Here is a 27579-nt window from a genome sequence, read left to right on the forward strand (position 1 = left end):
ACTCGATCCGCATAATCCGCAAACAAAAACTTTTATATCCGCACATGTCCCGTCAAAACCCGCGGGTAACCCGCCAAACCCGCGAGTAATACTAATTTTATTAAAAATAGTTATTTTAATTAAAAATGATTATTTTCTAATTATATAATAATTATTTTTTATTTATATAATAGTTATTTTAAAAAAAAAAATACTATTAAAATAATATATTTATAATTAAAATTATATAAATATTTATTGTTTTTTATATATTTTACGAAAAATATTTTTTTTTGAAATTTTTTTGTTTAATTTACGGATTGGCAGATTCTCGCGACTCAAATTCGGCTGATTCACATCTGTCTAGCTCAAAATAATCTTGATCCAGACCCGCATCCATGATTTAAAAATTTCAAATGGTTCGATCCGCATCCGCCCCGCATAGAATCAAACGGGACGGAGCCCGCGGGCAATGATTAAAATTTCCGAGCCCTAGCCACTGACATAGTTGAGCCAAAAATTCATATCCGTTTTTGACAGTTGACTTGAAGTTGCAAGGGAGACGCTTCTTCTCCGGTGAAACGGGTAAGATTCTGTTCCAACGCTTTCTACAGAAAATATATTTCTCCGATCGATTACTGATTTGGTTATGGAATCGCTTCGATCTACAGGAATCTTGAAAAAAAATCCATTACTGTTTTACATATTTTTTCTTTCTTTCTTGATTTTGCTTCTTCTATTTTGTTTCATAGCTTGAGTTGACTTGAGAAAGAAAGAAAGACAGATAGAGAGAGAGAGAGATGGTAGTAAGATTCTCTGTAGAATTTCAGACATGAACTGTGTTATGAGTTGTGCTATTTTCTTGGATATATTTCCTTCTTTTTTTTTTGGAAAAAAATGATGACTTGTTCACTGTTATAACCAACCTTTCTTGTTTTGGTTATTTGTCTGTTTGATTTAGCTTAGCTGAGAAGAAAGGTCGTTGACCACTAGGTGCTCATGGCTTCTGAGGAGCCCTCGAATCAGCAGACAGTGATCTTACCACCGAGGACAAAAGATGATCCAACGCCAGCCATCAGAGACATCCTCGAAATCGTGGATAATTTGCATAAGAAGTTTGTCCCTCCATCCCAAAACGAACAAGTTCTAATAACGTCTAGAAGCGATGTTGCTCATCTCACCAACCCCTCACAAGTCCCTGAGAAAGAAGGGCTGAAGAAAACGACCAGTCTCCCTGTACCTTCTTTAACCGAGCAGGACGATACCGAGCGTTATATCCCTAAGCTGAGACGTAACCTACGTCTGCTCAAGGAGGACGTGGTGAAGCTGCAAGACCTTCGCTGCGAAGTTGCAGATGAGGTGGGGAAACATATCACTCCACTTGAAAAGCTGCTTAAGAAAGTTGAGAAGGTTTCTTCAAATGCTGTGTTGACCAAGGGTATGAAGAAAGATCTTGAGGATATCAACAAGAAGATCTTTAACTTGATGTGTCAGGTCCCTTTGTTGCCCAACAAACGCAGAAAGCCTGGTGGGTTAGACTCTGAGGGTGGCGACGGAGAGAACAACGGCAAAGGTATTGAATGCTTGCCTGCTATCCATGTCAATGAAGAAGATCTCAAAAGACTCGCAGTTTTCAGACATGTAAGAGACAAATTCAAGAACCTTAGTAGTAACCACAAGAAGATCTGTCTGCTGAGCTTCGCTGTGTTCCCTGAGAACCAAGAGGTGAACAGAACGATGCTAATGTACTGGTGGATTGGGGAAGGCATTCTACCTGAAGAGAATGTCAAACCCAAGAAGGGCACTCAACCTGATGATGAGAGGCCTGAAGATGTTGTGAAGGCCATTCTTGACGAGTTCGTTGAGAAAAGGTTGATTGAGCCTGTTGAAAACAAACGCAAAGAGGAGCCAAATAGCTACAAGATGACTCCCTTTGTGCATTCTTCAGTGGTTCTCATCTCAAAGGAGATCAAACTCTTTGATATTTACCGTAAAGGGGAGAAGCCAACCATGCACAAATCAGACTTAAACAAGGTCTGCCTTGTGGAGGGGTCATCAAGCCAACCAGAAGCAAAAGCTACTAAAATGCCAGACGTGAATCTCATCGAGACAGTGTTCAATGTCTCCGAGAGGTTTCCTGATTTCGCGTTCAAGTGGTTCTCTGAGGACCAACCATCAGCCAAGAAGAAGTTTGGTCCCATGTCAAAAACTGTGTTCAAGTCCCTCAAGGTGTTTTACTTGGGCAGATGGGAGAGAACGGCCAAGCGGCACATCGAGGTTGAGAATCCAGAGCTCATGAGACACTTGAAGCATATGACTAAACTAAGACTCTTGAGCTTCCAAGGGATCTCGAGAATCGAAAGGCTTGACGACGCTGTCTGTAAGCTTCGTGAGCTGATCATCTTGGACCTTAGAGCATGCTATAACTTGGAGAAGCTTCCGGAGAAGATAGATTCGCTCAAGGCGCTGACTTACTTGGACATTACGGATTGCTACATGATAGACCGCATGCCTAAGAGGCTGTCTTGGCTGAATAACTTGGTGGTTCTCAAGGGGTTTGTGGTGAGTGATGCTAATGATGAGGAGAAGGTCTGCACGTTGGCTGAGTTGGTGCACTTGGAGAAGCTGAGGAAGCTGAGCATTACGATAAACAAAGGTGATTTCAGTGTGAATGATCTGTTCTTGGCTGTTGAGGAGTTCAAAAGTCTTGAGAAGTTTAAAGTGGCGTGGGGAGGTATTAATGAACATAAGAAAGTGGAAACTACTGGTGGGGTAGTAAGAGAGTTAATAAGAACGATGACATGGGCTCCTCCTAAGGGACAAGCTTCCCAAGAAGGAAAGCTTCCCAAGGTTTCAAAGCAGATTCAGCTTCCTAAGAACCTGAAGAAACTGGACCTGCAGTGTTTTCCTGATAGGGATCTTCCCCCATGGCTTAAGCCACATAAACTTGGTGGTCTTGAGAAACTCTACATTAAAGGAGGAACCGAACTTACTGGATTTGGAAAGTTTGAGACTGAGGAGACAAAGGAGTGCAAAGTCAAGGTCTTACGTCTGAAATTTCTTCCCAGGTTTAAAGTGGAGTGGAGAGAGCTTGGGGAACTCTTTCCAAAACTGGAGTTCTTGGATAAGTATCAGTCTCCTCAAGTTAGTTTCTGCCCCTGCGATGGAATTGGAATCTGGCGCAAAAAAACTCAAGTCTAAACTAAGAGTTTCCAGCTGTCAAAATTGGAATCTGCTATTGTGTGTTATGTTCCTTTTAATTCTCATTGTTGTTGTTGTGTTTTCGCTTCTCATTTTGTATTTGATGTTTTGCTTTCAAGTGGTGTTGTTTGTGAACTGTTTAATAAAGGAGCTTGGTATGTTTGCTTTGCTTTGCTTTTTTTTTGGTGATGCTAGCTACTCTAAATGAGCTATGAAGCATTTTTAAATGCATTATAATTAACTGAAATGATCTACCATATCTCTATCTACATGTGTTGAGAGGCTAATACTGTACTTAAAAACTCTCATAAACTGCAGATGCAAGCGTAGGTAGACAAGAACTGTGTATCTCTCAAGGTTTTGTTCAGTTAAAAGAACAACACTTTCAGATACTAACTTAAGAAACATATCATTCAGTCGCATGTTGCAAAACGTTTATATACATGGCCGAGTCGAGATTACATATATAGCTGTTTTACTGTCCATCGAAGTTGATGAAAACAAGGTTTGGTCCAACGTCTATGAGCTTTGTTGCGAAAAGAAAAGAAAATATACAGAGCCAAACCATGACCGAAACATTAAAACCAGTACAAGGCAGAAGAATAAGCTCCATGCACAAGGAAGAGAGTTTTTGGAAAAGGAAATCAAACATAGCTGTCTTGAAATGACCATGGACCCTCGGGTAGTAGAAGATGATGATAACTTAAAAGAGTGAGTCATCCTTTCGGTTTTAACCAGCGATTCTCCTAGAGTAAGGATTTGGAGGCTGTATAGGTCTAAGGAACATGTCACCACTTTCTCCCACCCACCCTGCCTTCATCGCCGGCCTCCATCTTCCTCCGCCCACCGCTGCATTTGCCACTGCAGTCTCTGATGACCCGCGAGGAAAGACCCACTTCTTGTTCATCGATGCTGCAAATGTGCACCATTTGATTTCCCTTCAGATGAGTAATCAAACTATGCCAACAAAAGAACAAAAGTTTGATGTGAATTTTTTTTACTTACAAGGACACTTCCTTCCAGGCGGTGGTATATACCTAGCATCTCTAACATGATAACTTCCGACAGCCTTCTTGTTCCATGTTGTGTCCTGGTTAATCTTATTAGACATCTCCAGCTTCCGCTGAGCCTGACAAGCACCAAATGGAGGAGCATAACTGTTGAATGGCGCCTTATTAGTCTTGAGGGATTGCTGCTGATGCTCGAGAGGCCCTCTCTCTCCAACAGACTGTTTGGCACGGAGAGATGGTGGAACATAGTAGTAGCAACTCTGGAAGAACGGATGCTGCAAAGCCTCTGCAGCCGTCGGCCTATTGCTGGGATCCCACGAGCAGAGGCGCTCAACAAGGTTAACCACCTCTGCACTAGCATACGGCATCAAGCTTGAAAGGTGTACACCGGGAAGCTGCAAGATAAACAAACAAATCGTTACTAGTGAAGCTTTTATTTTCTCCAGAAACATTGAAGAATTGGGCGAGTGTTTACCTGAGGGAATTGGTAATTTAGTACGCTAGCTAGATTAAGCCCCTCCAACCATGTATGTTCAGTTGGGCTGCCTATCACACTGCAGATTTTATGTATCTCATCTGCTTCACTGCATACATAAAAAAAAAGAAAGAGATTTTGGTAGCTTAACATCACATCCGCAGCATTGTTTATTAAGTAAGGAAAGCTGTAATGCCAAGTACCTAGCTCCAGGAAAAAGAGGGCGAAGAGACAACAGCTCAGCCAGAATAGCGCCCATAGCCCACATATCTGTAACACAAAACGTACACATTGTTAACAAATGGACCAATACCATATGGAAAGACTTCTTTTATTGGTATATTGGGAGTACTAACCAACTTTTGACGTGTATACATATGACCGTAGCAGTACTTCAGGTGCCCTATACCTGTTAGAAACACACTTTTTAGCATATATATATATATCATTGAACTACAATACAGATTGATTTTCTTAGAAAAGCAGCAAGGAAGTGAATCTCACCAGCGTGTAGAGACATATTCTGTATAAGGTGGACTTGAGTTAATCTCCCGGGCCAGGCCAAGATCGGCAATCTTTATAACATCTTTAGAGACTAATAGATTCTCTGCATCAGAAAAAAAATACACATGTTGCACTGACAACGTCTTGAACTACAGACTGCGGTAGAACAACTTGGAAATTTTGATTTGAAAAAGTCGAACTATGTGGTGGTGTTTATTGGTAACTCAAGGCTATCAATGACCTGGCTTAAGATCTCGGTGAAAGTATCCACGCTGATGCATGTACCAAAGACCTTGAAAGACTTGAAAGCACCAATTTCGGATATCAGATTCTGCAAAGAGCTTAGGGCGATCCTTCATAAGCTGGTAAAGATTGCACTCCTGATCGAGTAAGAACGGAAAGAATGTTTAGGGAAATGGAGAGTAAAAAGGCTATAGCAAACAGATCAAACAAAGAAGTAGCAGAAGTATACCATGTACTCGAACACAAAGTATAGAATATCATTTTCCCGGATGACTTCCTTCAGCTTCACAATGTTTGGATGGTTCATTCTGCTAAGCGACTAATATGAGAAAAGAGAGGAATCAGCAAACATACAAGAAGAAAGACTGAGAACATTTTCGGTGAAGGAGTAACAATACCTTCACTTCTCTCAGATTAATACATTCTTCCCACGAGTAATACTTCTTCTTCATCTTTTTAATCGCAACCTGTTCATAGAAAAAACTTCAGTACCATAAAAAGCCTTGATATCTCAGAGAAAACAACTACTTACCACTTCACCCGTCTGCTTATTGACAGCTCGCCAAACATTCCCAAAAGTTCCATCACCAACTTCTTTGATTAAATTATACCTATGGTTGCATAAGGCATCGAAAAGTAAAGAGGTAATATATAAATCAAGGGTCTGCAGCCAAAGATAAGAGAAAAACATGCTAGAAATCAAACCTACCTCTCCATCTCCTCTACAGTATATTATCTCCTTTGGTTTTTGTCTCTAGAGAACTGAAATGTTTCTATAAGTTCAATCTTCCACTTGTTCGTATGCCAGGGAAACTCGAAGATTTTCCCGCTGGGTAGGCTGGCCGTTATTTACTTATGAAAACCAATTGGTTGACCATCAAGGTAAAAGAAAGACAGCAAGAGAAGAAGACAAAACATGTTGAGAACTGAAAGACTCAATGAAGAATGAACCAACAAGTAGGAATGTTGAGAACAATTCACTCAAGAGGTTCGGAGACTCAGAAGACAACACTATCAAAGCTACCACATGTCAAAACTTGAAAAGAAACTGATACGTCCTTGTTCAGTCTTTTACAAGAACCAGATATGGAATAGGGACTAACAGGATCTTTTTTTGACTCTAGGGACCAGGTTTAGATGAGAGACTCTAGGCCTATTCGAAGGAATGATAACTTGCAGACATCAACCCTGCACAAAACAAAGGTGCCACACAAACAATCTTAGTTTCAACAAATATATGGGGTGAAGGAAAATTCAGCAGTGATATAATAAGATGTAAGTTTGGAGTATATGATAATATCCTTTAACTCTATCATATAGTATTCCTTTTTGAGATTTCCTAGATTCTTCATAGCACTTTTTTTCCTTCTCTAAATTTCTTTCTTTTTTTTTCACTAAACTACTAATATTCCAATAATATTCAATTTTTTTTTCTAAGATTTTTCATATAAAAGCTCCATATTTGTTTCAGGAATAGTTGAATCTCAAGAGAGATAATCTTCAAATTAATCCAAAAACACCACGTTTCAAACTGAATTGGGAACGATTGCAACTCTTTTTTTAATACTCTTCTTTATATTGCTCTATTGAAAATAATAGAGTCGAAGAGAAAAAAAGACATACCTGACTCGCACCTTCCATAAAGATGGCGGAGAACACTAAGTGCAGATGACGAAAGAGCCAACAAGGAAGTCTGAAGGCGCAAGAAACCGCAAATCGAGTGCTTCTTGCAGTGACAAAACCCGAAAGTGGTAGCAGCCAGAGCACATGTAATCTAGTTCCATGTCTCAAAAAGAAGCAAATCCACTACAAGTGTAACCTGATAATGAACACAAACAGCAGTAAGAAGAATCAATATCAGAAGCTACATGGAATTAGAAACAATAACGATTTAATAGCAAATGAAATCCAGTTCCAATAGACTCCTAGGAATATCAGGAAACACAATAACAAAACCATAATTGCAAGCAATGAAGAACAGAGTATATCCCACAGAATCGTAACCCTAAAAATCTATTTAGAAACAATTCGCCAAGATCTTTGATTAACCTCAAGGGACAATAGGCATAAGCTCCGTCACGGGAAAAGACTTTATCCAGAAAGGTTCTTGTAACAGCCCGATTCCCCGGAGTCCGACCGGGGTTATCGAAGGGGCGTTATGGACACGTGTCTACTCATCTAGACAACCCTACGTGTCCCGTTACTGGTCCCGAGAGACGAGCGCATAACCTTCTTTGAAATACCGTCATACCCACATCCATATACTTCTACTTACAGTCCTGCGCACAGGAAAAATGGAAATGGAGGGGTGAGCAACAAGTTACTCAGTGAAGTGGTTCTAGACCAGCCTGCCCGCATGACACTCTATACTACTCCATGCGGGAACTAGGACTGACTAGCCACTACAATCAGTTAATGCATTTTCATCATTTCCTAATGTTATCTGCAATTTCCACAATCACTTCCATTCATTTCTAACAACCTAGCGATCAATCAATACAATGATCTCACTCATTGCCACACGCGTCAAACCCTAGACTTAACCGACTCCTCTTGTCCGTCCGACCCGACCCTATGACACCTTTAACTCCCCGTTACCCGACCATGAGCTAAAACCCTACAATGCACATCCTTTTCAACTTTTCATCTTTTCCTCTTTTCCTCTTTTCCTCTTTTCCTCAGTGGGTAGCCCCCCACTAGGCTTCTACCCCATATTCATGTGGATTCGCCACATCTCCTATGGGTGCTTCCATATTCATGTGGATTCGCCACATCTCCTATGGATACCTAGCTTGGACCACTTACCCCACCTACAAACCTTAGACTCTCTATATGCTTTCCCACCCATGCTTAACCTTAACATCCTTCTTTCATACTTTTACTTATCATTTCACTTCCTTATCGTTTTCACTTAATCCTCCCCATTCCCAATTACTTTCCCTTTTCATTCATACTTGAACTTGGACTAAATCACTAGACGCCACCCGTTATCGGTGTCACACACAATACACATCGCATTCAAGTTCTACTTCAATAACGTTTATAATCATTGCTCATCTATCATCCTAGCATTTGTTCCTCTCTAGCATCCTAACTTCAATCACAACAACACATGGGACAACACAACCAAACATACAAGTATCAACTACCAATCAATCATTACCACGACAATTCAATTCAGTTCATCAAGTCCCATTTATCAGTATGAGGGTTCTTATGCATCATGATTCATTCATCTATCATCCTAGCAATACCATGTCCTATCAACCTAACTCCCAATCAGGGTCTAATCAAGCCTAACTCCAACATAAAGGAGTATACAGAACCATGAAAGAAGGTTGGGTTCGAAACACTCCACCTTAGCCTAGATCTGGATCTGGATCTGGAACAGGAGACAAAGGGGATGAGATCTGAACAGATCTGGAACAAGTAAACAAGAGAGACGAGATCTGGTCACCACCACAACACCACACATCCACCACCATCACCACACTCGGACGATCACCCCATCACCACTTGGACGACCACCACCACCACCACCGGCGGCTCGGCTTGCTCTCGGGGGACTCACGGCGAGGAGAGAGGAAGAGAACCAACGGAAAGAGAAAGGAGAGGGAGAGGGAGAGAGAGGAGGCGTGAGAGAAGAAGAGAGAAGAGGAAAAGGGAAGCTTGACGGCTAGGGTTTTCTAGTCTCTCTAAATCTCTGCAGAGCTTCGCTCTAGTTTCAGAATGAGAGAAAAATGAGAGGAGGCAGCTTTATTTATAGGAAAAGGAGGGAACCCTAGGTCATTTACCCTAATGGGCTGCAGTCTTAACGGGCTCTCCTTAAGAAAATTTTTGGGCTAGGAACCGGGCCGTTACAATTCTCCCCTGTTAATCGGAATTCGTCCCCGAATTCCAAGCCCTAGACTTCCAAACTTAACATCCGATAACAAAAGGAACTCACACAATCACACATCATACAAGGGAGGCACACAAGGCGAGAACAACTTTGCTCGGGGATCTTTTAAAAACCAATGAATGAATTAAGCTCAAAAAGAAATTTTGCAAATACAATGGATCCGATCAAAATCATAATAACGTATAGATATAATGGGTGGTTTTGAAATCATTTCCAGGAGTGTTAGAAGAAACAAAACTTTTACAAACTCTTTTCTTTTAATGAAAACAAGTTTTTTTTTTTTTTTTTTTTTTTTTTTTTTTTTTCGAAAACGTCGGAAATGCTGATCCCTTAGGACAGAACTAAGGGATCTTAACCCGCTCTGATACCAATTGTAACAGCCCGATTCCCCGGAGTCCGACCGGGGTTATCGAAGGGGCGTTATGGACACGTGTCTACTCATCTAGACAACCCTACGTGTCCCGTTACTGGTCCCGAGAGACGAGCGCATAACCTTCTTTGAAATACCGTCATACCCACATCCATATACTTCTACTTACAGTCCTGCGCACAGGAAAAATGGAAATGGAGGGGTGAGCAACAAGTTACTCAGTGAAGTGGTTCTAGACCAGCCTGCCCGCATGACACTCTATACTACTCCATGCGGGAACTAGGACTGACTAGCCACTACAATCAGTTAATGCATTTTCATCATTTCCTAATGTTATCTGCAATTTCCACAATCACTTCCATTCATTTCTAACAACCTAGCGATCAATCAATACAATGATCTCACTCATTGCCACACGCGTCAAACCCTAGACTTAACCGACTCCTCTTGTCCGTCCGACCCGACCCTATGACACCTTTAACTCCCCGTTACCCGACCATGAGCTAAAACCCTACAATGCACATCCTTTTCAACTTTTCATCTTTTCCTCTTTTCCTCTTTTCCTCTTTTCCTCAGTGGGTAGCCCCCCACTAGGCTTCTACCCCATATTCATGTGGATTCGCCACATCTCCTATGGGTGCTTCCATATTCATGTGGATTCGCCACATCTCCTATGGATACCTAGCTTGGACCACTTACCCCACCTACAAACCTTAGACTCTCTATATGCTTTCCCACCCATGCTTAACCTTAACATCCTTCTTTCATACTTTTACTTATCATTTCACTTCCTTATCGTTTTCACTTAATCCTCCCCATTCCCAATTACTTTCCCTTTTCATTCATACTTGAACTTGGACTAAATCACTAGACGCCACCCGTTATCGGTGTCACACACAATACACATCGCATTCAAGTTCTACTTCAATAACGTTTATAATCATTGCTCATCTATCATCCTAGCATTTGTTCCTCTCTAGCATCCTAACTTCAATCACAACAACACATGGGACAACACAACCAAACATACAAGTATCAACTACCAATCAATCATTACCACGACAATTCAATTCAGTTCATCAAGTCCCATTTATCAGTATGAGGGTTCTTATGCATCATGATTCATTCATCTATCATCCTAGCAATACCATGTCCTATCAACCTAACTCCCAATCAGGGTCTAATCAAGCCTAACTCCAACATAAAGGAGTATACAGAACCATGAAAGAAGGTTGGGTTCGAAACACTCCACCTTAGCCTAGATCTGGATCTGGATCTGGAACAGGAGACAAAGGGGATGAGATCTGAACAGATCTGGAACAAGTAAACAAGAGAGACGAGATCTGGTCACCACCACAACACCACACATCCACCACCATCACCACACTCGGACGATCACCCCATCACCACTTGGACGACCACCACCACCACCACCGGCGGCTCGGCTTGCTCTCGGGGGACTCACGGCGAGGAGAGAGGAAGAGAACCAACGGAAAGAGAAAGGAGAGGGAGAGGGAGAGAGAGGAGGCGTGAGAGAAGAAGAGAGAAGAGGAAAAGGGAAGCTTGACGGCTAGGGTTTTCTAGTCTCTCTAAATCTCTGCAGAGCTTCGCTCTAGTTTCAGAATGAGAGAAAAATGAGAGGAGGCAGCTTTATTTATAGGAAAAGGAGGGAACCCTAGGTCATTTACCCTAATGGGCTGCAGTCTTAACGGGCTCTCCTTAAGAAAATTTTTGGGCTAGGAACCGGGCCGTTACAGTTCTCCTTCCCAAACTCCACCGCTCTATCTCCTCGCCGCGTATTTTTGTGAGGTTCTTTCGTGATAGTTACTGATAATAAACAAAACGAAACCTACTTTTGGAATATCTCACCGCTCTATCTCTCGTGATAAAAGGAATATTTTATCGTTAGTCAGCAATGTTATGGTCGTGTCTTGTGGGTTGTAGTTCATCTCGACCCTACATTAACAAATTACATGCAAACCGTTGATTTAATCGTTGATGACGTCTTCACTAATTTGAACCGTGAGATTTTGAAAATTTTGATGACCGGCTTCTCCAAACATTTATCCCTTTTTTTTTCCGCTGCCCATGTGAACTAGATTAAGGGCCTGACTTGTTTAACCGCAGCGGTTGCGGTTGCGGTTGCGGGAGTTTGCGGATGCGGGTGGTTGCGGTTTCTAGCGGTTTTAAGAGATTTGTACGACTGGTTCTGCGGTTAAAAATTGGTGCGTTTGCGGGATACTTATGACTGGTTAACTACCAAGTGCAACAGCGGTTAAATAATAAATTAACAATATTTACATTTTATACAATTATAAAAATATCAAAAATAATAATATTATAATAAATATAAAAGTTATATTTAGAAAGTTATAGTTTAATTTTTTTTAAATATAGAAAATATTTTTATTTTAAAGTTTTATAATATTAATTAAAATTTAATAGATATATTTTAGCATTTTTATAATTCTAATTTAATTTTTTTATTGAATATTTTTATTTTTGTATTTATATTGTTTTGGAAAAAAAGAAATTTTTTTTATCCTCCCGCAACCGCCCGCAACCGCAAACGCTAGCTGTAACCAGCTTTTGAATTTATGAGGTTCGGAGCGATTTGGAGCGGTTTGGAACGGTTTGGAACGGTTTGAGCGATTGTTGCAAAACGCCAACAACCGCTACCAACCGCAAAAGCTGCGTTTGCGGGTGGTAGCGGGAAAACCAGTCATGCCAATAGCGATTCTCCGAATAGCATTTTTTCTGTCCGAATTTGATTTATATGAGAACAAATATGTTTTCTATTTTTTGCATCTTTTACTAGCCCGTTCGCATGACCGAATATAAGATAGCCTCACATCTTCAAAATTTTCCCCTGGTTTTCACAACACTTTAATTTCTGTCGCAAAAATTAACCAATTCATCAGGTTCGTGGTCATATCCTCCAAATCCGAATAATCCGTCTCGAACCTTATCGAAAACATCTTCCTGTCTCATATATCCTTTTGTTATTCTCTCTGCTTTTCTTTGCTTTGCTTTCCTTTTTTATTTTTTTTTCCTTTTGTAACATGCTTTGCTTTCCATGCCAACAAGTTGTTACACGTGATAAACATGAAACCTCCTAATCTGAGTTATCACATAATAAGCCTTCAACATCGTAGATTTATAAAATCAACTTCGTCCAACTATATGGGCTTTAAATATACGAAAGCCCAATCTAAAAAGGCCCAATACTAATTTCCAGCATTGTTTAATTTCACCTCCTCTACACACAGAAGGAAGAGTACGAGACAAATCGGGAGAGGAGCAATGGAGTTTTACGACGAAGACAAGCCAAGATTCGTCTTCCAATCTCGTCCTTCCTCTTCTCGCCGCAAGACGGATGACGAGGAGGAGGAAGATCATAAAGCCCCTAGCAAGATCTTCATCTCAATCTCCGTCGTTATCTCCCTCCTCACTCTATCACTCTCCTTCTTCTACTTCGAATCCGAGCCTGCCCAATCGCTTCTCTTATGGCTCGCAATCTCCTTCCTCGTCGGTCCTTTCGCGCCTCCTCCCCTCACCGGTGGCAAAATCCGCGTCGGTTACGGTCAGATCTTGGAGCCGGAGGAGATCAAGGAGGAGCACTCGACGGATAACGAACGTGAATCGAGGAGGAACAAGCGATCTAGTAAAGTGACGAAGAGCGAGAAACCGCCGGAAAATCCACATCCGGTAAAAGTGGATCGCGATCGGAGTGAGATTCATGGATCTGTGAAGGAGTGGAGTGAAGAAGAGATGGAGATTCTGAAGAAGCAGCTGGTAAAGCATCCGGCGGGGAAGCCTGGGCGGTGGGAGGCGGTGGCGGCGGCGTTTGGAGGGAAGTACAAGACGGAGAATGTGATCAAGAAGGCGAAAGAGATTGGGGAGAAGAAAGTCTACGAGAGTGATGATTACGCTCAGTTTCTGAAGAACAGGAAAGCTTCTTCTTCGGATCCGAGATTGGGTGAAGAAGAAGAAGAAGAAGACGCGGGAGGAGATGAGGAGACTTGGAGTAATGGAGAAGACATTGCTCTGCTCAATGCTCTTAAAGCTTTTCCGAAAGAAGCGGCCATGAGATGGGAGAAGGTTGCAGCTGCTGTGCCTGGGAAGAAGTCCAAGGCAGCTTGTATGAAGAGAGTTACTGAGCTTAAGAAAGGGTTTCGGAGCTCTAAGTCTGGAGCCAATTAGTTAGCGAGAGAAGTTGATTTTGAGAGACTCTTGTTGTTACATGTTTTCTGAATAATTGGAAGATGATAATCACTATTCTTGGGTTAATGTTGTTATGTTGAATGACATGTTCTTGGGATAATGTTGTTATCTAGAATGAGAGTAAGGAGAAGAAACTCTAGTGAAACCTACTCTTTAGGTTATGGCTCGTCTACTTTTATCCAATGGTTGTATGATTGATGGTTGGTAAAAGTGTTTTTTATTTTCTTTGGTTTATTGAAAGGCATACTATAGTGGTTTGGGGAGAGGGAAAAGGGGTGTGAACTTGGCATGAAAATGGTTTAGATGTTCATAGTTGTTTTCGGTTTATGATTGATTTCGTACCAAATAAAGGAAAACTCATTAGCCCAGTTCACAAACAAATCTATAATGTCCACTAATCTTGTGTCGTTGGATCAGATAATAAACGACAAAACGGCATGTGATCCCATCTCCATTACCAAATAGTCACGGTTTTCGGTTTGGTTTCTCACCGAATACAACCACGTGCTTCATACAAAAAAGTCTACAACAAAATACTTTAACAACCGGCAATCACTTATCAAGTTCTCGCCTTCTTGGTTTGTAGCAGTTCATGCTGGCGTGCCTTTTATAGCTATGCTCAGGAAGTCTGTGCTGATGCCGAAAATTGCCGTGGCTTTGACCATTGGAGCTTCCATCTTGGGACAGGTCATTGAGTCAAGAGCTGAACGTTACCGTCTCAGAGCGTTAGCTGCGAATACAGTTGCTGAAACATCTACTGTTACCGCGGGTTCTGGATACAACCAGATCTCTGATGATTCCGGCTTTGCTAAAGGACATTATTGGTTTGGTTTGGTTTGCTGAAGTAATCCAAATTCTCTGCGTAGAACATCCAATGAAGAGGTGTCTCTGCTTCCTAACGTTTCAATATCGGAGTTAGATGAACCAGACTTGTCACTGGAACTCTCTACGTTTATTGTGTGAGAATCTGCATCTTCTGTTCGTTGGTTAATTTATTGCCTCTAGTAGAATAGTTCAGCTTTTTAGCTTACACAACTGTTCCTTTAACACGGGGTTCATCACTATAAGCTTCTAGGGAGTGCGTAATGAGCGAGATTAAGATAAATGAAATGAACAACTACAGCTTCTTTAAGTCGTTATGCTTACAACAGAGTCTTTAAGAACAATTATCTTTCTGAATAAGCAAAAATATGAGATACAGAGGCAACTTCCATTTCGTAAACCTGGCCGCAGAAGTTATCGAGCTTTTTCCTCTAAACTTACGACTCGAAGATCCCTGGAAATAAAATAAAACGATGAAGAAACATTAGATTACACTTCAATAGACAACAAACGAAGAATCAATGGCTAAACATTAACCAGAAACTAGCTATAGTCTCTCATACGGTCAATTCACCTGGTTCTGGACGAGGCTTGGCTTTTCAGTAAATCTCATCATCAGGTATCTCAGGAGTCAAGAACTTCATCGGATCTTTGCTAATCTCCTCATAGTTCACCCTCGGTTTCACCCTATCAGGAACAGGCTCCAGAGGAATGATGCTGTCTCCATCAATAACCCCATCGATCAAACCATACTCCACCGCTTCAATCGGAGACATGTACCGGTCCCTATCAATATCCTTCAGAACCTGCTCAAACGAACGGCTAGTACACCCAGCAATAATGCTTGTGACATTGTTCTTGTTGTGCATAACTTCTTTAGCTTGGATCTCAACATCAATAGCTTGACCACTCGCACCTCCAAGAGGCTGATGAATCATTATCCTCGTGTTGGGCATCGCAAAGCGCTTGCCTTTAGTTCCCGCACCGAGAATGATGGAAGCTGTTGATGCAGCAATGCCGAGAGCAATCGTGGAAACATCAGCTCTCACAAGTTGAACCACATCGTATATAGCCATCGTTGCACTACACAGATAACAAAGGGACATAAAGTTAGATAACTCAACGCCAATCAAACAAAGTCACCGAAAAGGTTTGAACTTTCGCATCACAAAACAGCAAAGAAGCGAGGGCAAAGCTAAGAAGCTAAAGACTGAAACTTTTGGTACTAAGGAAGAAACCCAGATCGAGAATTAACCTGAGGGAGCCACCGGAGGAATTGATGAAGAGTTTTATGTCTTTCTTAGGGTCTTTAGCATCTAAGAGCAGCAACTGACTCATGATGGCGTCGGCGACGAAATCGTCGATACTGCTACCGAGGAAGACGATTCGTTCCCTGAGGAGAAGACCCATGACGTCGGATTCGGCGCCGCGAATAGCTGACTCCTGGGTCTGCGACATCTCGATTGAAGCGTTCGCGAATCTCACTGGAGTTCTCAAGGGAGGCGAAATGAGTTTGGTGGGTTTGAGGGAGAGGTTGTTGGGTTTGGAGAAAGAAGAGTAAGAGGCGGAGGAAGATGAGCTGAGTCTTGACGAAACGAGGGAAGGTTTGAAGGAGGAGGAGAGAGATAGGGTTGTCATGGCTGAAGCGAGAAGAAGAGTTTTGGGAGAGAAATTGGGGAAAGTGGATTTGATAAAACTCTCGAGGAGGAGGAAAGAGACACCCGACTTATCGACCCGGTATATGTTGGGTATGGGCCAGACCCTCCCAAAAGGCCCACAGGATAGCTGCGGCCCATTAATGAAAGCCTCAGCTATGAGGCCCATTAATGAAAGCCCGCTCGGCCCAAAGGCATCTCCAATCTCATCGCCAACCCTCTCTCATCTCTCTGTCCCTTCCTTGGCCACATAAAATTAACCGTCGTCACCGGAGCTCCGATCCTCGCCATTCGACAACATGTCTCTTTCCGATGACGAAGACGAGTGCTTCGCCCGCTTCCTCGAATCAGAAGTCTCCTCGGTATTTTTTTTTCTCAATTATCATTTTATTTTTTTCAGTTTCATGTAATAAGATTGCAAATCTGATGTTTTTCGTGTAATTCATATTATCTTTGATTTTATTACATCGAATCTGGGTTTGGTCTGTCTTAATCAAGATCAGATACATCTGGTTCATGTTTTCATATGAAAGGTTGATTCTTTGTGTTTTTAATAGGTTGAGGATGAAGAAAAAACGAAAGAACCTGAACCAAAACGACAACGTATTGACAAGGACAAAGCAAAGGCTGTAGAGAAGGATGGAGATCAAAAGGAAGATCGTAGCAACAGAGATAGAAATGTTGTAAAGAGAATAGAGAGTGGAGTTTTCAGCAAAGTTCCTACAGAGCTGTTTCGTCATATCTTCAAGTTCTTATCCTCTGAGGTGGTACTTATTGTTCATTTGTATTCTCAAGCTATAGTTTTGTGATTCGTTTCTTGATAATCTTGAGGGTTGCGTTTGATCCAAATTGTTTGAATGTGATTATTACAGGATCTTCTATCATGTTCTTTAGTGTGTAAATTTCTCAACTTTGCTGCCTCTGATGAATCCTTATGGCGTCGCCTGTAAGCTCTCTTGGATCTTTCAAAATCAATCCTTTGTACTCAAAAACGTACACCTTTGATTGGTTTTGTTTGCAGGTACTGTATCCGGTGGGGTTTAATGCCTTCAACGAGAATGTTACGTGAGTGTGCTTGGAAGAAGCTTTATATTGATGTGAGTTGTTTTGTTTACATTTTGTTTGTGACATTGTTGAAGAGTACATAAAATAGTGCTGTGAGTTGGTATTAGAGGTGTCATTCTTTTCTCAATGTTGAAATTTAGCGTGACGAGAAGGACATGATTGAACTTGTCAGAAGCTGTCCGACGGATTTCAAAGAGTATTACATTCAAATGCAAGCAGCTAAGCGAAGCCAAGCACCTCTTGCGGCCCAGGTAATTTGTGCTTTTCATAGTTGTTGTTGTTTTGTTTTCTTCAACTACGAATCATAGTTTGATGTATTCTCGCAATGCTTTAGATGGTGGATGACCAGATAGTTCTTGACAAAACTGTACTTGACAAAGTATCTATGTGGAAGAAAAGCAAAGGACTTCCCGATAAGGCTGTTGTTGGCCATGTTTGTTTGGGAACAAAATGTGATTACCATCAGATCGACGACGTTTTCATATGCCAAGAGACTGGAAATGTTCATGGTATGAAATGAAAAGAGCGCTGTAAAAAAATATGAATTTGCTTGTGTTGTTTAAACTTATCCTTTTGTGTTTTGTGGTCTTGTAAACAGTATGTGATGACAACTGCAAGGAAGTAATATTTTGTCGGGAGAGTGGGAACATGGTGTGTACTATCTCAGGGCTTTGTTCTGAAAGTTTGCTCGTACAAGATGATTCAGACGCAGATGAGGAAGAAGCTGAACAAGAAGCTGAAGTATTAACAGGAAGAGGCCGATTTGGTACATATCTGTCTCCTTCTGTTCTGTTTATACTCTTTATCTCCAACATATAAGTGAACGGTGGTGATGTATCTACTTAGGTCGAGCTTTTGAATTTGGATACAACTGCGAGAGTGAGCAGGAGTTAGATCGCTCCTTTGGGTTCTGCTGATCAAAAGTCTCAGCCTTTTCGTTCAGTTTCAGAATCTTTACTGTCTCAATACCAAGTCTGCATGTGTTCTTCACGGTAAAACATCTGTGGAGTGCAATGAATCAAAAGTAGATGATGTTTTCTTTGTAGTCTTTATGTTTCTTTGTAATTTATGCAGATCTGTCTGTAATTTGCTATACAATCGCCCTTACAAAAATGTTTACATGTAGTGATTAAGTTCCATCTTTCTCCAGTATATGATGTTGGTAATTAGTTGATTGATTCCACAATAATGCGTCAACTAAATTTCTATTATCATTTTAATATATCAATTTTTATACATCTGACATTCTGACATAATATATTAACTTAATTTTCTGATTTTCATTTGACTCTTAAACTTCATTTTTTATCTATTAGAACCTTTTTTTTGAACCGCATATCTATACTATTAAAGCAGGATCTTATTGTTCTTTTTACATTAGCATGCACTTTCCTTTACTAACATTGCATGTTTCATTAATGGCAATCAAGTAATATAAATAACACATCTATATTGGGTCATTATTTTCGGATCCAGTCCACATCAGATCTCTCTTGGACCATTTGGGCCGATTAAGAAATCAGATATAATTCTCACATTTTTTTCCTTTGGCCATTGAGTCCAAGTTCGAATAATTTTTTTCAACTATTCTTAATTATTATTATTTTTTTTCTTAATATAATTTAAGCATTCATAAAAATAATTGAATTTTTTCATTGAAAAGTATAAATCTTTATTAAAAGTATATAATTTTTTTAATTAAAATATTAACCAGATAATAAATTAATTTATCAGAGTTATACCAAATTAATTCATTAAAGAAATAAAGTTTAATTTTTTAAACATAAATAGTCATTTAAAATGAAATACGATAAATAAAGATAAAAAGTTTAAGTCTTTTATAAAATAAAACACAAATATATGAAAATGTGACATTTACTAAATATTTGTCAATTGAAAAAAAAAAAAAAAACCTCCGCGCTTTGAAAGCGCGGATCAAAATCTAGTCTACTCTATTAAAATAGAGTCCTATTTTTTATCTACCATACACAAGTCTATATTAGACTATTCATTAAAAATTTAACTAAACATCCTAAAATTACTCATATATAATATTCTCCTAACAAAAAAAAACATCTAAACAATAACATTTCTAAAAAAATATAAATATATTGTCATTAGGTAATTATCATTTGACTGTTTATCATATTTAATATTGACCATATTTTATATATTTCAGTAACTAATTTTGAAATTAAATAGTATAGCCCAATTCTTTTTAAACTATCAAATTAAATTTTTATGTAAAACAAAATAAATAATATTTTATTGGCTGTAACATTTTATGTTTGATATTTTAGTAAAATAAAAATATTAAACTGAAATATAATATATTAAATAAAATAATATTTTAAAATATAAAATAATAATTTCATTTATTCACATAAAAACATTTCGAGAATAAGTATAAGTAATATATGTATTATGTATATATGGATATATGTATATATATATATGTATAATTAATTGTGGAATTTACAATTTTTGTGGAACCCCATAGATAAAGATTCTTAAAAGAAGGTTTTAAGAATTCTTAAAACCCCTTATTTATGGGGTTCTACAATAATTGTGGATTCCATAATTATTTACATATATATATACACATAATACATATATTAAGAACTCTAACAGGAAGAACCTCAATCGAAGATGGTCTTACCTTTTGATGTTTCTCTCTGCTAATGTTTAGCTGTTAATTAATTTTTGCAGCAAGAGATTTTTCCAAAAAAACACCGATGCTGGTGCTCCAAGAGCATTATTAACCCAGCACCCCATTTGGGATGTTTATTTTTCTCTTTTTTCTTTTTTTTTTCTTTTTTCTGATTAAAAAAATTTAAAACCACTCAATATTTGAAAATAGTGGGACCCACTCATCCATTATTTTATTTTTATTTTTAAAGCTCCCATGGTTAAGCTTCCATGGTTAATGATGGCCTAAGAGCAGGTGCTAAGAGGAGTGCTTAAGGGTGGGTTCCACCAAAAAAGGAGAAGCAGCGATGCCAAAAACGCCAGATCTGGCGCCGGTGCTTGAGCTGTATCGCGGGCCCCACTGACACGTGGCGGCCCGCAATTTGTTCGTTTTATTTATTATTTTTTTTAAATCAGAGAAAAAACCAAAAAAAAAAAAAAAAAAAATTAAGCACCCCACTTGGGGTGCTAGGGTTAAAGATGCTCTAAAGAGCTTAAAAGTCAGAAGGGTTTTAATGTGGGATAGTTAGTTGAGAGGGGTGTACAGAAGTCAACCCATATTAATTTGCATATTAATTTTGATAACTCTTTAGCTTTGTATTGATCTCGATCCAATTGGAATCTTATTTTACTTTGTATTAATATCCTAATAAATATAGTCAAAAGAACAGATCTCTTTCCCATCTTCTTAAAAATTATGAGCTCTGCCTTTGTAAATATAGTAAATCATAATCTTTTAGAACCATCTTTTTGAACATCTATATGATATAGAAAAATTATATGAATACTAGCTAATACACATTCATAACAAAAATACACTTTAAAAGATATTACTAAGCAAATAACAAATAAGGAAATTTCAACAAATTTCTAACAGTTAAAATTTAAAATAGATTATAAATGATTATGTTATGCATGAAATCTACTAAAAATTTTAGAATCAATTATATCAAATTTGTACCATATCTCAAATATTCTCACAGTTTTCATGTAATAAAGAAAAATAAATGAAAGTTAGTTACTTTACTTTTTTGAACGAAATTAGATAATTTACTATAGATTATAACTAAAAGCTTCGTCAGAAAAATAAAATTTTTTTTTCATGTATTATACACCCATATCAGCTTCAGTACTACATATTATAGTCAATTAAATCAAGTTTTATAAAGTTTTAGATTTTTAAATAAATCAAATATTAATTAGCATTAGTACAAATCATCATCTTAATTTATTGTACCTATTATTAATAAAACTATTTGATATTAGTCAGAATTCATCGAATATTTACAATGTTTTTTAAAATATGAATATTTTTTTATATATCTTCTCGGTTGATCCAGTCGGCTCCGGGAGGAACACACTTAATGCTGTGAACTGGCTATCACACTATCAGCTCAGAGTTCGGAATAATCTTTCGACTAATATAAAATTATCTTATACAATTTTAGAAAACAAAAACAAAAATTCATTCTGATACAAATATGTTTCTAGTAAATAACAATTATACATCCAATAAGTCACTGATAAGTAAAAACTAAAATTAAATACTAAACACATAAATTAATTGCTTATGTCACTCAAATAACGATATAACTACGAAATATGATTAAAAAATTCTTAATAGTATTTATATGCATCTAGAAATTTATACAACAATAATTAAAAAATATTATATTTACAAATACAATGTTATACTTTATAAATCTATATTATTATTTGTGAAGTGCTTTCGTATTCGAGTTCTCACGTTAAAAGTTAGATTGATTAATATCGTTTATACATTTAGTGAATAGAATATAGTATAAATTAGCCATAAAATAAAAATGAATTTGATTTTTTGATTAGATTGAGTGATTAAAATTAATAATAATAATAATTACCCAAAATCTAAAAATATATTTTAATATAAAAACATAATTCATATATAATATATTGTGCTGTTATCTAAAAAATATTTTAATAAAAATGGTTAATATTATAAAAAAACAGAAAACATATAACTAAATATTAATCGAGTAGAGTAAAATTATTATTAATTTTGTATAATTGAAAACAGAATATTGACTGATTTTTAATATTTATTTCTATATAATCTATATAGTGTACAATCAAATTTTGAAGAAAATTATAATATGTAAGAATTTTCAAATGAAAATGTAGATAATAATATATCATTATATTTTTTAACTATTGATTTATTAACAAATAATTATAAAATATTTATGGACCCAAGCGCTAAGGAAAGGAAACACCTGCTAAACAATATAGAGAAAGTTTTTGATGCACCGAATGCAGATAAACACAAACAGAAAAGAAATGTATTAAATATTACAACGACAAAAATGGTAATAAATCTAGAGAACAAGTTTATATACAGACATAATACAGCAACGCACTAGACTCACAAAGGCCAAAGCTGCAAAACTAGGAAGAGAGATGGAAAACAACAAGTCCTCCGGCGACAAGTCTTCACTTAAACCGATCCGTTGCAAAGGTTAGTGTAGAGGAAAGAAAGGCCCTCTATCTATAAGTGTCGTTCATTGACTAGCGTTGACTTTTATGTTTCTATGGCAGCGGCGGTTTGTAGGAAGGCCGGAGAGCCACTAGTGATGGAAGAAATCCTGGTTGCGCCGCCGCAGCCTCACGAGGTTCGGATCCGAATCATTTGTACAGCTCTATGCCACAGTGACATCACCTTCTGGAAACTCCAAGTATTCTCTTTTTTCTTCTCTTCTATGGTTCATGATTTTAGCTATTATTCTCTGTTTACATGAAAAAAGTTTATTTAAAATCATTGAAGACATCAAAAACGGAAAAAATGAATTTACATGATGTTATTTCTTGATAAAATGTTTCAGTATTTCACGATTTTCGGTAGATCCAAAATTAGTTCTTTAACGTATGTATCAGACTCAGTATTGACCCAATGACCATTGATAGTATTTTTAATTTTTATTGAGTAAAATATTATCGGATTAATATATTGTGGTCGTTGTTACTTTACAATCAGAGTTATAACGTCTTGTGATTGGCTGTTTACGCAGGTTCCTCCAGCCTGCTTTCCTAGGATTCTAGGCCACGAAGCAATTGGGTTAGTCTATACTATACCCATCCAAATTTTATCATGTTTTAAACCTTTTAAAGATGTTACTGATCGAAAACTTTTTAAATATCTTATTGAGATAATATGTACTCTGCATATTTTATGACCGCTAGATTTCAAGCTTTTACAGAAACAAACAAATATATTTGCAATCCTGTGTATGAAATTGAAAACGTATATTCGGTCTTTTCCCAAAAAAATATTTAGGTCAACTTCTCTTCATAATAAATTATTATTATAGGACAAGTAGCAAAAATAAAATTCTCTATGTCAATCAAATACGGTGCTTCATTTCAAACCTCACACGAGAGGTTACAACAAGTGGCTTTTGGACTTTTAAGGACTGGGGTGCTAACGTTAATAAACTTTCGTTGACTGCGATAAAGATGTATAGAGACATCTATTATCGCTATTCAATTAACACAAACATAGATATTTTATTCTTTGAAAATTGTATGGATAGCCAATCATAGATGTTTTTCTGCATGTCTAGCAAGAATAGACAGAAGGTTTTGAATAATCATTGAGACAACTAGACCACCCAACCCAATCAAACAAACTATGTTTTTTAACAGATCATATACATTCATAATATCCACCAACACTGAACCGATCTTCCTTGACCTCGTACCACCTAGACTTCAACTCCAACCCCAATCACTCCCGTATGTTTACGGATTATATTCCCCAGTTACTCATAACTTCATGTTTAAAAACAATTATTTAGTCTGACGCACAATAAATCAGTTTCCATAGGGCTTGATAAGCATGTTGCCAGTATCAACCAAATATTAAACATTATACACTTCCCTTAAAGACTTACGTATTGTTTAAGATCACAGCTCCTAAACCAATTGTTGCAAAGTTTTTTTGGCTTTTTGGCTACATTTTGACTAAGCTACCTAAACCAATTGTTGCAATTTTTTTTTTTTGCAAAGTTATGCTTCAAAGGGTCTAAAAACGCAACTTATTTTTTTGAAATGGAACACAATTTTTATTTTAAATAAATTTATGTCGTGGAATTGAAATTTGAATATACAGAGTTGTGGAGAGTGTGGGTGAAAACGTCACCGAAGTAGTAGTAGGAGACACTGTACTGCCAACATTTATGGCAGACTGTGGTGACTGTGTTGACTGCAAATCTCCAAAGAGCAACTTATGCAGCAGACTTCCCTTCAAGGTCTCACCATGGATGCCAAGATACGAAAACTCCAGTAGATTCACTGACCTGAATGGCAACACTCTGTTTCATTTCTTAAATGTCTCGAGCTTCAGTGAATACACTGTTCTTGATGTCGCTCACGTGGTTAAGATCGATTCTTCTATTCCTCCTAGCCGTGCTTGTCTCCTCAGCTGCGGAGTCTCCACTGGTAAGTCAATAAAACTGTAACAGAGATTTGGCATTTGTTTGATTTCTAATGAATTTTTATTTAGGTGTTGGTGCTGCTTGGAAGACTGCCCAAGTTGAACAAGGATCAACTGTTGTGATTTTTGGACTTGGTTCTATCGGTCTAGCGGTAAAGTCGCAAATTTCAATAAGTTATTTTAATTTTGAGGTGCTGAGTTTGGTTAAGGTTTGTGCAATTTTAGGTTGCTGAGGGTGCAAGACTTTGTGGTGCCTCTCGAATCATTGGTGTCGATATAAATCCTACAAAATTCGAAGTTGGTTAGTGATATTTTATTTTGTCTATAGCTTACCTTGCAAAAATCGTATTAAATCATAATTTGTTTTTTTAGTAAATTAATCATAACTGCTATAAAATCATCATCTTTTTGTAGGCCAAAAATTTGGAATAACTGAGTTTGTAAACTCGATGACATGCGGAAACAAGCGTGTGAGCGAGGTAATGATACTTCGCAGTTGCGTCCATGGAAATGGATAAACATCTATATATTATACGTTTGATTTATATCTTTGTGTTTAGGTGATCAATGAGATGACTGGTGGGGGAGCAGATTATTGTTTCGAGTGTGTTGGAAGCAGTTCTTTGGTTCAAGAAGCGTATGCATGTTGCAGAAAGGTATGATCGCTGATATACGCCTAGAAATAAATTATAAGGTTCAGAGTTTTATTTTTTGGTTGAATCAACGTTTAGGGATGGGGAAAGACGATAACGTTAGGGGTGGACAAGCCAGGTTCAGAAATTTGCTTAAACTCGTCCGATGTTCTTCACAACGGGAAGACTCTAATGGGCTCGTTGTTCGGTGGTTTAAAGGCTAAATCACACATTCCTCTTCTTCTTAAACGCTACATGAGCAAGGAGCTTGAGCTGGATAAATTTGTGACACACGAGATGAAATTTGAGGACATCAATGATGCGTTCCAGCTACTCCTTGACGGGAGATGCATCAGATGTGTGTTGTGGATGGGCTAATGGCGTTTTACCTATTTTCTATCTCTTCATCTTTTAATAAATTTCATATATGTTACATGTTTAAGTTTTTCTTATCATGGTTTGTTATAAAAACAAAATCCAAACAATAAATATAGGGTAATTCTCTCGAATAGCTATTTTTAAGTTTTTGTCACAAAAATAGTTTTCAAAAAAAAAATGACCAAAATAATCTTTTTTATTTTTTAAAATTTTAATATTTAATTTTTATTTTTTAAAATTTAAAACTATATCTTCAAAACCCCACACCTTAATTCTAAATCCTAAGTCTAGATTAGTTAATTCCAGGGTAAAAATATATACCCTTTAATAAAACTTATTTTAGTCATTTTCTACTATTTAGAGCTATTTTGTGACAAAAACTTTTAAAAAAGCTATCCTACAAAAAATTCTTAATAAGATAAAGGTTAAAGCTCGAAAATAAGGATTATTAATCATATGTTGAATTATATAAACTAATGAATAAAAATATTTTGCCTAAAACTTTTTTTTTTTTTTTTTTTTGAACACTGAATAATATAGAAGAAACCCAAACCAAACAAACTAGTTGGTGGGAGCAGAGTACAGAGATGATTTTGCAAGGGCGTCAGCAGCCGAGTTCAAGTTTCTGGAAATGAAAACAAAGGAGATACAATCAAAAGAGAGAGATAGAAACTCGATATCCCGAGTGATTCCGTGGAGATCCGCCGGGTGTTGTTTCGAGGAGATAATAGCAACAAGTGCTTGACAATCTGATTTAATACAGATTCTGGTATAGCCCGCTTCGAGGGCATTGAGGAGAGCTGTTCTGACGGCGAGAGCCTCAGCCATCAGTGGCGATGAAGTGTAGTTGAAGGTACTCGTTCCCTGCTTCAACCACGCATCCCGGTGGTCCGTGAAGATCCATCCACAGCCTGCCTTCTTTGATCCAGCCTGCCAAGCTGCATCAGTAAAACAGACTACAAATGGGGATGTCAGAGTTGGTGGAAGCGTTCGGCTGAGCTGTGGCGAGGAAGATGAATATGGAGATGTTTGCGCGATGCTCCATTCTCTTGCCAATCTGATAGCATTCGCTATGATTTCCTTAGGTGTGAAGACTCTATTCTCAAAGACATAGTAGTTTCTTGCTGTCCAGATTCCCCAAGTAATCCAAGGAAAAAGGTTAGTCGCTACTCCTAATGGTGGCAGATTAGTGGCCGCTGTTGAACCGATGAAAGCTTCCGCAAAGGTGGCATGAAGCCTTGGGTCAAAGGGAGAAGACCAGATGTGTGAGCTCCATATCTGTCGTGTGAAGACACAGTGAAGAAACAAATGATCTGTGGTCTCTGGTTCTCCGCAGTGGCGACATGAGATGTTGTTGAGGATGCCTCGCCTAGCCAAATTTTCTCCAAGCGCTAGTGCTCCTTGCATTATCTTCCAGAGAAATAGATATAGCTTTGGTGGTATTTTACTAGCCCAAATGGATTTGTAAAGGTTCTGATCTGGTAGGGGTCTCGCCTCAACTCTGTTAGCAGCTAACTCCATTGATGCAGCAACATAATATCCAGATTTCGCAGTGTAAACTCCTGACCTCGATGCTAGCCAGACAAACGAGTCCGGAACTCCCATGATGCTCGGTTTTACATTCAGTATGTCAGTCAGATAATTAGGTAGCACTTCCTTGATTCTCTGAATGTTCCAATCTGTATTTCCTCGACATAAAAAGTCCGCCACAACTAGGTCCTGATGTTCTTCATTTGCAGGTCCTATGGGTCTGGTCGGAAGAAGGGGACTCAGCCAAGGATCCTTCCAGATTCTAGTGCTTTCCCCATCACCAATGGCTTTACCCAGGTTAGTTGCCAGGAGGTCTCTGCCTGCAAGAATTCCCCGCAACCCATGGGATGCGGACTTCAGAGGTTCTACCTCAAGAAAAGACACCTTGCTGCAGTATTTGCCTCTAAGAACTCTGGAAAGTAAACAATCAGGTT

General features: G+C 38.3%; 6 protein-coding genes and 1 long non-coding RNA gene across 13 annotated transcripts; 4 read left to right on the forward strand and 3 right to left on the reverse strand.

Moving 5' to 3' along the window:
• The first annotated feature begins 348 nt into the window (after positions 1-348).
• LOC103827797 lies at positions 349-3347 on the forward strand. 3 transcript variants are annotated; one of them, XM_009103346.3, is made up of 2 exons: positions 349-564; positions 941-3347. In XM_009103346.3, exon 2 carries the CDS (start codon positions 979-981, stop codon positions 3178-3180), a length of 2202 nt encoding a protein of 733 aa, XP_009101594.1. In that variant the 5' UTR covers positions 349-564; positions 941-978; the 3' UTR covers positions 3181-3347. The 3 variants fall into 3 exon arrangements, with proteins under 3 accessions (XP_009101594.1, XP_009101595.1, XP_033128243.1); XM_009103347.3 differs by having other exon boundaries at positions 445-564; positions 946-3347; XM_033272352.1 differs by having other exon boundaries at positions 487-564; positions 931-3347.
• A 245-nt stretch (positions 3348-3592) lies between these two features.
• LOC103827800 (cyclin-dependent kinase F-4) lies at positions 3593-7523 on the reverse strand. The gene is made up of 13 exons (XM_009103350.3): positions 7462-7523; positions 7036-7231; positions 6122-6600; positions 5945-6023; positions 5811-5879; positions 5642-5731; positions 5411-5549; positions 5170-5272; positions 5022-5074; positions 4869-4935; positions 4666-4774; positions 4186-4585; positions 3593-4092 (listed from the first exon to the last, which is right to left on the reverse strand). Exons 3-13 carry the CDS (start codon positions 6127-6129, stop codon positions 3911-3913), a joined length of 1299 nt encoding a protein of 432 aa, XP_009101598.1. The 5' UTR covers positions 6130-6600; positions 7036-7231; positions 7462-7523; the 3' UTR covers positions 3593-3910.
• Positions 7524-12937: 5414 nt separating this feature from the next.
• On the forward strand, positions 12938-14141 carry LOC103827801 (transcription factor MAMYB). The gene has a single exon (XM_009103351.3). The coding sequence runs from the start codon at positions 12987-12989 to the stop codon at positions 13884-13886; it is 900 nt and encodes a 299-aa protein (XP_009101599.1). The 5' UTR covers positions 12938-12986; the 3' UTR covers positions 13887-14141.
• Positions 14142-14986: 845 nt separating this feature from the next.
• LOC103827802 (ATP-dependent Clp protease proteolytic subunit 4, chloroplastic) lies at positions 14987-16423 on the reverse strand. Of its 2 annotated transcripts, none has more exons than XM_033272409.1 (3): positions 15985-16423; positions 15304-15812; positions 14987-15194 (listed from the first exon to the last, which is right to left on the reverse strand). In XM_033272409.1, exons 1-2 carry the CDS (start codon positions 16365-16367, stop codon positions 15329-15331), a joined length of 867 nt encoding a protein of 288 aa, XP_033128300.1. In that variant the 5' UTR covers positions 16368-16423; the 3' UTR covers positions 14987-15194; positions 15304-15328. The 2 variants fall into 2 exon arrangements, with proteins under 2 accessions (XP_033128300.1, XP_009101600.1); XM_009103352.3 differs by having other exon boundaries at positions 14987-15183; positions 15985-16422.
• Positions 16424-16540: 117 nt separating this feature from the next.
• Positions 16541-18635, forward strand: LOC103827803 (F-box protein SKIP31). Of its 4 annotated transcripts, none has more exons than XM_009103353.3 (8): positions 16541-16746; positions 16942-17151; positions 17257-17330; positions 17406-17481; positions 17590-17700; positions 17784-17958; positions 18048-18215; positions 18296-18635. In XM_009103353.3, exons 1-8 carry the CDS (start codon positions 16684-16686, stop codon positions 18364-18366), a joined length of 948 nt encoding a protein of 315 aa, XP_009101601.1. In that variant the 5' UTR covers positions 16541-16683; the 3' UTR covers positions 18367-18635. The 4 variants fall into 4 exon arrangements, with proteins under 4 accessions (XP_009101601.1, XP_009101602.1, XP_009101603.1 ...); XM_009103354.3 differs by having other exon boundaries at positions 16942-17148; positions 18296-18574; XM_009103355.3 differs by having other exon boundaries at positions 16617-16737; positions 18296-18574.
• A 3644-nt stretch (positions 18636-22279) lies between these two features.
• Positions 22280-25752, forward strand: LOC103827804 (alcohol dehydrogenase-like 7). Its single transcript, XM_009103358.2, has 9 exons — positions 22280-22631; positions 22712-22848; positions 23182-23228; positions 24282-24610; positions 24675-24757; positions 24831-24906; positions 25020-25084; positions 25166-25261; positions 25337-25752. The coding sequence occupies exons 1-9, from the start codon at positions 22574-22576 to the stop codon at positions 25613-25615; spliced, it is 1170 nt and encodes a 389-aa protein (XP_009101606.1). The 5' UTR covers positions 22280-22573; the 3' UTR covers positions 25616-25752.
• Positions 22436-23175, reverse strand: LOC117125838. Its single transcript, XR_004448282.1, has 2 exons — positions 22966-23175; positions 22436-22899 (listed from the first exon to the last, which is right to left on the reverse strand). It is a non-coding gene; the product is annotated as an uncharacterized LOC117125838 (long non-coding RNA).
• Positions 25753-27579: the final 1827 nt, after the last annotated feature.

Source organism: Brassica rapa, chromosome A06 (genome assembly GCF_000309985.2).
Source record: "Brassica rapa cultivar Chiifu-401-42 chromosome A06, CAAS_Brap_v3.01, whole genome shotgun sequence".
NCBI classification, from domain to species: Eukaryota; Viridiplantae; Streptophyta; class Magnoliopsida; order Brassicales; family Brassicaceae; genus Brassica; species Brassica rapa.